Source organism: Colobus angolensis, unplaced genomic scaffold, assembly GCF_000951035.1.
Source record: "Colobus angolensis palliatus isolate OR3802 unplaced genomic scaffold, Cang.pa_1.0 Scaffold245, whole genome shotgun sequence".
Lineage (NCBI taxonomy): Eukaryota > Metazoa > Chordata > Mammalia > Primates > Cercopithecidae > Colobus > Colobus angolensis.
The window spans coordinates 1,570,616-1,582,100 of record NW_012115655.1 but is presented as its reverse complement, the minus strand read 5'-3'; the positions used below and the strand labels follow the sequence as shown (position 1 = coordinate 1,582,100).

The 11,485-nt window shown below is 47.4% G+C and overlaps 1 protein-coding gene across 2 annotated transcripts in view; it reads left to right on the top strand.

The window, feature by feature from the left end:
- The first annotated feature begins 1,130 nt into the window (after positions 1-1,130).
- MCF2L2 (MCF.2 cell line derived transforming sequence-like 2) overlaps positions 1,131-11,485 on the top strand; it is a 242,044-nt gene continuing 231,689 nt past the window's right edge. Inside the window, exon 1 of one of the 2 annotated variants that reach the window (XM_011945800.1) lies at positions 1,131-1,313. Coding sequence is in view for 1 of the 2 variants with exons in the window: in XM_011945799.1 (XP_011801189.1) it covers positions 1,939-2,014 (76 nt within the window). In the remaining variant the exon portion in view is untranslated. Of the gene's footprint in view, positions 1,314-1,646; positions 2,015-11,485 lie in introns of those variants that run through there. The other variant, XM_011945799.1, reaches the window with a different exon arrangement.

Below are 11,485 nucleotides of genomic sequence, written 5' to 3'. Positions count from 1 at the left end.
GCAACCTCCACCTTCCAGGTTCAAGCAATTTTCCTGCCTCAGCCTCCCAAGTAGCTGGGATTACAGGCGCATGACACCATACCCGGCTAATTTTTGTATTTTCAGTAGAGACGAGGTTTCACTATGTCGGCCAGGCTGGTCTTAAACGCCTGACCTTGTGATCTGCTCGCCTCGGCCTCCCAAAGTGCTGGGATTACAGGCGTGGGCCACTATGCCCGGACTTTTAACCCTTTGTTTAATCTCTTGCAAAAGGTGGTTGTGAAAATGGTTGCTCTGTGGCCGGGTATGATCACTCAAGCCTAGGAGTTTGAGACCAGCCTGGGCAACATGGTGACACTCCATCTCTAAAAACCAAAAAAAAAAAAAAAAAAAAAAAAAGAAAATCCTTGCTCTGTTTTGCAGGCAGCGTGCAAAGTGCCAAACTTCACAGCGGGAAGAACCTCCTCTCTCCAAATCTCATGACACAGGTGAACTAACGTCGCTTCTCAACTACAGCCCACAATTGTTAGAGACAGCATTAAAAAATACCCTCAGCCCCCTGGGATGGGTGACTACTCCTAGAATTTGGATCCAGGGTGTTTGCGGCTTGGCTTTTTACATATCGAAGAGGAAAGAGATGGCTGAGAACATCCGCATGGGTGGTCCCGCCACGCCACCGGCTGAGTATTCAGGGACTCCCGCTGTAGAAAGGATTGGGGGACAACCTGACCGAATTCGCATTTGCTCAGGTGTTTCCCATGGCGCTCTGCTGAACTGGGGTTAGTCTTTTGCTGCCAGTCAGAAAGTGTCTGGGCCCAAATAGGGAAACTACGGGATAATGGGCTAATGGGGAGGAGGACCGGCATGGAAGATGTGCCACAGCCTCTCCAGAACGTAGCACTGGCGCGCCTGACAGGTGACAGACGGAGCAGTGGCAAGGGCGCAGCTGCACCAAGGAAAAAGCCCACACGGGGTGAGCGCGCCCATGCGTGCCCAGTCATGTTGGAGCGCAGCCCGGGCGCTGGGCTTCCAGGGCAGTTGTGGCCAGCGGAGGCCACGAACTGCGTGGAACAACCCCAAGGGGGGAAAACACACGCCAGCCGCCCCCCGGGTCAGAAGGTGGGGCAAGCAGCGGCGCCTCACCCAGCCTCCCGCTCCGGGTCCTACCGGATGGCGGCACCTCTTCGGGTCAGCCCCCTTCTCTCCGCTGCTCCTCCGCAGACACCGCGCCGGGAAGAAGGAGGGGCGGAGACCCGGCCGGCGCGCGTCTGGTGATCCCGACCCTTGTGCGGCTGGAGCGCCTCAGTCGCTGTCTCCCCGCCCCACGGTTCCGAGTAGGGACCGTGAGTCGCCCCTACTCCAGGGGCTGGAGCGCGGGCTCCCAGCAGGGAAAGGGGCGCAGCGTTCCAGACCCCCAAACAAGCGGCGCTTGGGCGCGTGCGCGCCTCGGGGAGAGCCCCGGACGCCACCTGCGGGCGGGAAGAGGTGGTCTCCGGGGAGTGGGGCGTGGGGCGGGCGGCGCAGAGGAGCCGCGGCCACCTGCCGCCTCCCCTGCACCCGGCGAAGCATCCCTCACCTCACAGTCCCTGGAGGCGGCGCCGGAAACCCGGCGGCTGGGACCGCGATTCTGGAAGCCTCGGCCCTCGCCCAGCCGGAGGAGCCGGGACGCGGTTCCGGCGAGACTGGCGACTTGCTTCCTTTTGCAGAGCGACCGCTCCCCTCTCGGTCCAGCTGCGACGCTGGGAAAGCGCCAGACTTGGTCTGTCACAGGAGCCCCCGCGAGGCGTGGCGAGGGAGAGCTGGCAGCGGCTGCGAGGGACTCTCGATTCTTGACTGGAGAGCCAGGAAGAGGGCGAGGGCAGAGCATCCTCGGGCGGAGATGCCTTTAAAAAATCATCCACAGCAGCGGTAGAAACAGTTTTGTTTGGCTTTATTTATACGGAGTGGTTTTTCAGTGAAATGCTGTCTTGCTTAAAAGAAGAGATGCCCCCTCAGGAGCTCAGCCGGCGACTGGCCACAGTGATCACTCATGTCGGTAAACAAAGCTTTAATTTTTCCTGCGTTTTATTAATGGCGGGTGGGGATGGTCTCTGGGCTTAGTCTGACTCCCGGCCTCACCCGGGGCAGCGCGCTCCCTGGGGGCTTGCCCGGCGTCTGGGCCTCCCTGCTCTGGGTCCTGCCTGCGGTGCCCAGCCGGGGGCATCCCTGGGGCGCGCCGCTGGTGGGGGTCGGGGGGCCGAGGCTGGTGCCTTCACCAGGTGGTTGCCAAGTCCGTTGAGCTCCAAACCGAGGGCTGCTGCGCTGTTACCATCCGTTAGTTGCTTCTGACGGGAGTGGGGTGGGTGGGAAGTTATGTTCTGGTTCTGGGGATAGTGAGGAAGGAGAGGGCATAAGAGGAACGAATGCCAGTATTTTTCAGCAGAAATGACTGCCACGCCACTGAAGGCTTGTTTATAAGAAAGCGCAGGGAGCGGCAGGTTAGATGGGAGCGCCCCTGCGCAGCCCGGCCCCTGGGCCTGTTACTGTGCTGCCTGGCGGCGTCAGCACACCCCTGATGATCCCCACTAGAAACCTCTGCAAGCCAAGGAGACTGAGCAATATTAATCTTCTTCCCTGAGGTGAAAAGAGGAGCAAAACATTCATTGCTTACTCCTGAAATAAGGTTCGTGATGGAACGTCAGGCCCCACAGACTAAGGGAAAAGGACATCGAGACAGTTCCCAGTTTTATCTTAGCACTTTCTTCCCCTAGGTGTTCCCTGGACCCCCCTCAATAAAGACACACATTCAGGTTCAGAGCCTTTGGATGTGGGCTACTGGAATTATCGGGATCATTTTCTGTTGCTGACTGCGCTTGGAGGTCCCCCCATGAATGCAAATCAGCTTTTATTGATAAAGCCAGAAACTATTTGCCTTCGTTTTCTACACATTTGTGAAAGCTGCTTTCTTGGTACTTGCGTGTTAAATATTGCCTCAATTAGTCCAGTGTGTTTGCTGTAATAATCACACACATCTCAAATGATACACTTGTGAGGACAGACTTTGTAAAGATTATTTATATGGGAAGGCCCAGTTTTGATAATTCAGGTTTAGAAAAAAGTTTCTGGTGCCAAATGTGGGCACTGAACTTTTAAAACAAGAGATCAGTAGGGTCCTACCAGGTAAGGTTGAATGTGAAATATTGCTGAAGGCAGTGTGAAATAAGAGGAAAAAGAACTTGTAATGAAACAGAATTTGGAATCTGAAATATGATGAAAGCTGAAATGATTGTGCTAAAACCCAGCGCAGGCATGAAGTTGTGGTATAGAGAAAGAGCAGTGGGCGGGGGGTATGACTGACTGGATTTGAATCCTTCCCTGGACAAGTCATTTAACCTCAGGTTGAAAAACAGGAATTTTCATAATACTTTCCCACTCAGCTCAAAGGCTATTTGTGAAGATAAGTAAGATAATGTGGGTAGAAATACTGTGTACACTGTGATTATACAGACATTCCAGTTATTGGACATATCCCTGGTCCCTCTGTCACGCCACTAAAGATCTTTGGTAGGTTACTGGGCCTGTCTCAGGGCGAAGCCTCCCATCTGTTAAACAAGGGGGTTGACCTGGTTAATTTTAACTGTCCCTCTTATTTCTCTGGAGCAGGCTGTTCTTGAAATCTGGCAGGCAGTATTCCTTGACTAACACTTAGCTGCCTGTGGCCCCAGGCTATGGTATTTTCTTGCCTACCTTGCTCCCTCCCTCCTTCCATAGACAGCTCCATACAGGATACACATAGGAATTTGTTGTAGTTTCTGCTCTCAACTTCTAATGACCCTTGGCTTTTGTGTGCTTTGCAAGATTCTGTCTCCTCATACTTAATCTAGTAAAACCTGTGAAATGGGTGGGGTACTCATTACTACCCCTATCTCACAAATGAAGGAATTGACTCAGAGAGGATCGTCTTTTTTTTTTTTTTTTTTTGAGATGGAGTTTCACTCTTGTTGCTCAGGCTGGAGTGCAATGGCATGATATCGGCTCACCCCAACCTCTGCCTCCTGGGTTCAAGTGATTCTCCTACCTCAGCCTCCTGAGTAGCTGGGATTACAGGCATGTGCTACCATGCATAGCTAATTTTTTTGTATTTTTAGTAGAGACAGGGTTTCTCCATATTGGTCAGGTTTGGTCTCGAACTCCTGACTGTGGGTGATCTGCCCACCTCAGCCTCCCAAAGTGAGAGAGGATTATCTTTTAAGGTTTCAGGGGGAGTGAGTGGCAGACTCAGGGCCGGAAGGTTGCTCTTCATATCCCCCGTTGGGGGACCTCAAGGTATAACCCTGCAACAGCCTCTGCCTTCACGGAGGGTCGCCTTGGGTAGCCAGTGGCGCTTCTCAAGGGTGGATTGGCTCTATCCTTGCCTGTTCTTTTCAAGTATTTCCTTATCAAGTAGCTTCTGAGGAGGTGATCATGAGTTGGGGAAGGTTTGAGAGGTGCTTGGAGCAAGGCTTTGGGTTAGAACATTCTCCTGGTCCTGTCCTAGCCACTTTCCAGGGTAGCCACACTGTCTTCCATATTCACTCAGCCTCCTCTGACCCTGAGTCAGTTTCTCCTCCAGCAGGGATTTCTGCTCTTTCTACGTCCCTTAGACTTGATAATTGAGTCATCCCTCCTCACCCACTCCCATATTTCCAGAAGTGTCTTGGCTGCTGTTGATTCAGTTTCTGAAATACCTCACAGCTTTTTTCCCTCATGTCCATCCCCACTGCTACCTGCCTCAATCCTGCTTCAGGACTTCATTTCCTTCTACCTAGCCATTGTGCAAACCTCCTGTCTCTCTGTGTCTGCCTCTGATCTATGCTAGGAGTCAAACAAACATGACACTCTATATTACAAAGCTTTTAATAATACCTGCACCTAGTCATTCTCTGCAGCCTAAGATACAAGCTCTTCACTGTTTGGCCTATAAAGTTCTAGCTTTGTCCCCTAATACTTGAGATTTCTACACCTGTGGTTGGTCAACTTGAACTCATCAGTTCTTTGGCTCTGTCCCATTATGTTTTCCAGCCTTTTTCTCACCTCTAAGTATTTGCACTTTTACCCCCAACCTGGAATAAGTCTTTAGTATATTTCTCCTCACAGAAATAGTACACATCTTTGAAACCCAGTGCAATGCCATCTCCTTCATGATGTCGTTTCTGATCTTGCTAGTGGGACATGATGACTCCTGACTCTGAATTCCAAAGTAAGCTTTGTTCTGCTCACATGATGCCTATCATACTCTCCCCTGTATTATGGTTACTGGGTTATTCGCATGCTTGTTTAACCCTCTCTGCTTCTAGGCTCTTCATTACTTACGAAGAGTCTTATGTACCCCTAGATAGCCACTTAACACAGGGCCTCACTCTGAGGAGATGCAGAATAAATGTTTGCTGAATAGATGAATGAATGATTGTTTTGGAATGGAGCTGGAGTACTGAGTACCAGGCAGTTTTTATACTTTTAAGGACAGCTATAAAATATTTGAAGATAACTATTTTGTTTCCAAACCCCCATCTGAAAGGAAATGCGAAGCCCTTCGTGTGTTCTTCATGTGGTGTGCTTCACTCTAGGGGCCTCCTTCTTTGGATTTTGTCCATTTGTCAGGAACTCTTATAAAATATGTAGTTCACATGTGAACACATGTCTAGATGTGTTTTAATCCATGCAGGACACATGTAGGACCATCCTTTCCCCTTAATTCTGGACCGTAGAGTCACATTGGTTTACAGAATTCCAGTGTCAGAAAAGTGTTGTTTGATTTTCCCCATCCTATCCCTTTCAGTTGTTGAAATATCTGCAACTTTTGCTGTACTGCTGTTTATATGTGGAGGTGCTGTCAAAGTAACGTGGACTATCTATGAATGCATCTGAAATTGCTCTAGGATTTTGACAGACAGGGCACATACGGCTCACATGGGAGCTTCCAATCACTGGAAACCCACAGTCATCAAGATGGGCCATGTCGCCGGGCACAGTGGCTCACACCTGTAATCCCAGCACTTTGGAAGGCTGAGGCAGGCAGATCACCTGAGGTCAGGAGTTCAGGCTGACCAACATGGAGAAACCCTGTCTCTACTAAAAATACAAAATTAGCCAGGCATGGTGATGCATGCCTGTAATCCCAGCTACTTGGGAGGCTGAAGCAGGAGAATCGCTTGAACCTGGGAGGCGGAGGTTGCAGTCAGCCGAGATCGCGCCATTGCACTCCAGCCTAGGTGACAGAGCAAGATTCCATCTCAAAATAAATAAATAAATAAATAAAGTTTAAAAAATGGTCTGTGTCAGTAACCCCCCATAGAGGTTTTGCATTTTCATCCTGGCTCACTTTCCACCTTGCTACCTCATATTAGAAGTGATTATTTTACATTTTGATCTTATCATTGTTCTAAAATGACTTCATATGTTTGGCTACATCCAATTACCTGTGAAGCAGAAAAGAATATCTTTTGAAACATTCCTTATATAATTGGAGATTGGATGGGTGGCTCTTTTGGTGACAGAGGCTCTAGGAAACTGATCTGTAACCCAGGTTGCTACTTCTGGGACACAGTCAGCATTGATAACATGCAGCCAGAAGAATACTAAACTGAGGAATTCAGCCCATGGCTCAGTATTAAACAATGTTGTTAGCAGCTGAAATGTCTAGGGTCCATGCCTCAGCTGTTAGTACTGAAAGAAGAGTCTAATTAGAGTAGGGTGTCTGCTACTCAGGTGGGAATGTGCCCAGTGGGGATGGCTGAACATGTTCCCCCATCTGACTACACTTGGGCTATTTTTCGATTAGGCTCTGTAGACACTGTGCCTAGTGTTCACAGACTCTTCAAGGCCTACTAAAAATGTTTGAACCCTAAAAAAAATTGATCGACAAATTTAAAAGTGCAAAATAAAATTTAAGAAATGTTTAAATGTCTACAAAAGCTCTCTTGCCCTTAACATTTTGTTACATTTAAAAAGAAACAGTTGTGGAGTTGGAATTCCATTTCCAGAAATGCCAGTGCGAAGAGTCGCAATTCCTCAGTGAAGCAACCGTACTTGGTGAAAATTATTTTAAAAGCCAGCCTTCTAAAGTCTCTGGAAGTTGTTTGAAGGGCATGCAGCAAATGAAAAAAAATACATTTATTCAAGAAAATCTACTAAATCTTGGTAAGAATAGCGAGTGTCTGTGGTACCTGAGTATGACCTGCTCTCTTCTCATCCCTCCCAGCTCCTCTCTCTCAGCTTTCAGTGAAGGGATATAGTCCCTTGCCAGGAGGGGCAGGTGTCCAGCATTTCTCTTCTGTAACTCCAAGTTACTGAGGCCAAGTTCCTGGAGAGCCTCCAGCTGACAGGTCAGGGTCTACTTCCTTCCAGCCAGCCCCCATTCCTAGGACAGAAGCTTTATCCCAGGTGCAGCAGGCTGAGAATACTGAGACCTGGTTGCTTTTGCCCCAGCTCCCTCATAAAATGGAGGTTCAACATTGAGAGAGGCAAGCCAAGACCAGTCTACTACCCTGGCCAAGATTTTGCCTAGAAGTAGAGACAGTCTGGAAGAATAGAAGGTTTGAAGCTCTCCCCAAAATAACTGACTTTAGCTAAAACAGAGTATGGGAAAGCTCAAGTCTAAAGGCATTCTTGAATACAATGGAGATTTTGAGAGCAAGAAATTAAGAGGAGCCTGGTAGCTTTGTGAGAGCAACAAGCTAAACTATAGGCCACCTTGTTTATCAGAGACTCTGAACCAGGGAAAGAGGCAGCTAAAAAGAACCTTACTAGAATTATAAGGAACCTAAAGATTGGCCTCAAAAAATATCTTTGCCTGAATTTAATTGAATAAGACTGGAGCAACTTTATGCCCCAGGGCACTGTTGAAAACCATAGAGCCAACAGTAGGTAGGTGGAGTTGAACAGCTGAGTATGATATCAACAAAGGCAGACAGCAGAGAGATCCGAAAGGGAGACAGGCAGTACAACTCTGTTAAACCCACACCGACGATGGGCACAACCAAAGCAACACTGTCTGAGGAGGGACATGAGTGTCTTTACACTTCAAGGGAAATATACTTCATTAAAACAGTCGAGCTATGTCACTAAACAAGCAAACAAACAAAAACAAGCCCCAGAGATGGGGAGAAGAGGAATCGGTATTCATGGTTGCTATAGTATATTACCTCAAATGTCCAGTTTTTAATCAAAACTTATGAGACCTTCAAACAAACAGGAAAGTGTGACTCTTAAATAAACAAAAAGCAGGCACCAGAAACTGCCTGTGAGAAAGCCCAGATGTCAGATTTAGCAAAAACTTCAATACAGCCACAATAAATATGTTCAGACAGGTCAGGTGTGGTGGCTTATACCTGCAATCCCAGACCCAGGCAGGAGGATCGCTTGAGGCCAGGAGTTCAAGACCAACCAGAGCAACATAGTAAAACCTTGTCTCTATAAAAAACTAAAATAACTGAAATTAAAAATTTACTAGAGAATCTTAACAGTGGATTGGAACTGGAAGAACAAAGACTCAAGGAACTGAAGATAGACTGATAGAGATTATGCAATCTGAAGAAGAAAGAAAAATGAATAGAGTCTTAGAAAAATGTGAGATACTATTAAGTGCACCAATATACATGAAATGTAAAGAGAGGAGCTAGAGGAGGAGCAGAAAAAGTATCAGAAGAAGTAATGATTTAAAAAATTCCCCAGATTGATGAAAAACATTGTACATCAAAGAAGCTCAATGATGTTCAAGTAGGATGAAGGCAAAGAGATCCACACCCAAACACATTATTGTAAAAATGCTGAAAGTGAAGGATGAGACAATTTTGAAAGAAGAGAAAAATGACTCATCACATACAAAGAAACTTTAATAAGGGTAACAACCAACTCTCATCAGAAACGATAGATGCCAGAAAGCAGTGGTGTGACATATTCAGAGTGCTAAAGAAAGAAAATTGTCAACCAAGAATCTTATATTCAGCAAAACTATCTGATATAGTTTGACTCTGTGTCCATACACAAATCTCATCTTGAATTGTAATCCCCACATGTTAAGGGAGGGACCTGTTTGGGGGGTGATCAGATAATGGGAGTGGTTTTCCCCAGGCTATTCTTTTGACAGTGAGGGAGCTCTCACAGGGTCTGATGGTTTTAAAAGTGGCAGTTTCCCCTGCATGAGCACTCTCTCTCCTGCTGCCTTGTGAAGACGTGCCTTGCTTCCCCTTTGCCTTGTGTCATCATTATAAGTCTCCTGAGGCTTCCCCAGCCAGGTGGAACTGTGAGTCAGTTAAACTTCTTTCCTTTATAAATTACACCATCTTAGGTTGTATCTTTTTTATTTTTTTGAGATGGAGTCTTGCTCTGTCACCCAGGATCACTGCAACCTCCCCCTCCTGGGGTTCAAGTGATTCTTCTGCCTCAGCCTCCCAATTAGCTGGGATTACAGGTGCCCGCCACAACACCCAGCTAATTTTTGTATTTTAGTAGAGACAGAGTTTCACCATATTGGTCAGGCTGGTCTTGAACTCCTGACCTTGTGATCCACCCGCCTTGGCCTCCCAAAGTGCTGGGATTACAGGCATGAGCCACTGCGCCTGGTGAGGTTGTATCTTCATAGCAGTGTGAAAACAGACTAATACAGAGAATTGGTACTAAGAGTGGGGGTGCTGCTGTAAAGATAACCTGAAAATGTGGAAGTGGCATTGGAACTGGGTAGCAGGCAGAGGTTGGAACAATTTGGAGGACTCCAAAGAAGAGAGGAAGATGTGGGAAAGTTTGGAACTTCCTAGAGACTTGTTGAATGGTTTTGACAAAATTGTTGATAATGATATGCACAATGAAGTCCAGGCTGAGGTGGTCTCAGTTGGAGATGAGGAACTTATTGGGAACTGGAGTAAAGGTCACTCATGCTATGCTTTAGCAAAGAAACTGGTGGCATTTTGCCCCTGACCTAGAGATTTGTGGAACTTTGAACTTGAGAGAGATTATTTAGGGTATATGGCAGAAGAAATTTCTAAGCAGCAAAGCATTCTTTTTCTTTTTCTTTCTTTTTTCTGAGACAGAGTCTCATTCTGTTGCCCAGGCTGGTATGCAGTGGGATGATCTCAGCTCACTGCAGCCTCTGCCCACCAGATTCAAGTGATTCTCATGTCTCAGCCTCCTGAGTAGCTGGGACTACAGGTGCATGCCACCATGGCTAGCTAATTTTTGTAATTTTAGTAGAGATGAGGTTTCACCATGTTGGTCAGGCTGGTCCTAAACTTCTGACCTCCAATGATGCACTCACCTTGGCCTCCCAAAGTGCTGGGATTATAGGCATGAACCACCATGTCCGGCCACAGTGAAGCATTCAAGGCTTACTCTGAAAGTGTTCAGTTATATGCTTTCACAAAGAGATGGTTTGAAATTGGAATTTATGTTGAAAAGGGAAGCAGAGCATAAAGGTTTGGAAATTTTGCAGCCTACCTGACATGTGGTAGAAAAGAAAAACCCATTTTCTGGGGAGGAATTCAAGCTGGCTGCAGAGATTTGCATAAGTAATGAGGAGCTGAATGTTAATACCCAAGACAATGGGGAAAATGTCTCCAGAGCATGTCAGAGACCTTCATGGCAGCCCCTCCCATCACAGTCCCAGAGGCCTAGGAGGAAAAGATGGTTGTATGTGCCAGGCCCAGGGGTCCAGTGCTCTGTGTAGCCTTGTGACATGGTGTCCTGCATCCCAGTCACTCCAGCTGCAGCTGTGGCTAAAAGGGGCCAAGGTACAGCTCAGGCCATTGCTTCAGAGGGCGCAAACCCCAGGCTTTGGCAGCTTCCATGTGGTGTTGAGCCTGTAGGTGCACAGAGCAAGAGGTGAAGTTTGGGAAACTTCCTGTATTTCAGAGGATGTATGGAAATACCTGGATGTCCAGGCAGAAGTCTGCTGCAGGGGCAGAGCCCTCATGGAGAACCTCTGCTAGGGCAGTGTGGAGGAAAAATAGAGTCCCCACTGGGGAACTGCCTAGTGAAGCTGTGAGAAGAGGGCCATCATTCTCCAGACTCCAGAATGATAGATCCACCGACAGCTTGCACTGTGTGCCCGGAAAAGCTGCCGGCACTCAACACAAGCCTGTGAAAGCAGCTGCGGTGGCTGTACCCTGCAGATCCACAGGGATAGAGATGCCCAAGGCCTTGGGAGCCCATCCGTTACATCAGTTTACCCTGGATATGAGACATGAAGTCAAAGGAGATCATTTTGGAGCTTTAATATTTAATGACTATCCTATTGGATTTCAGACTTGTGGGAGGCCTGTAGCCCCTTTGTTTTTGCCAGTGTCTCTAATTTTGGAATGGGAACATTTACCCAATATGTGCACCATCCTTGTATCTTGGAAGTAACTAATTTGCTTTTGATTTTACAGGCTTATAGGCAGAAGGGACTTTCTTTGTCTCAGATAAGACTTTGGACTTGTACTTTTGAGTTAATGCTAAAATGAGTTAAGACTTTGGGGGACTATTGGGAAGGCATGATTGGTTTTGAAATGTG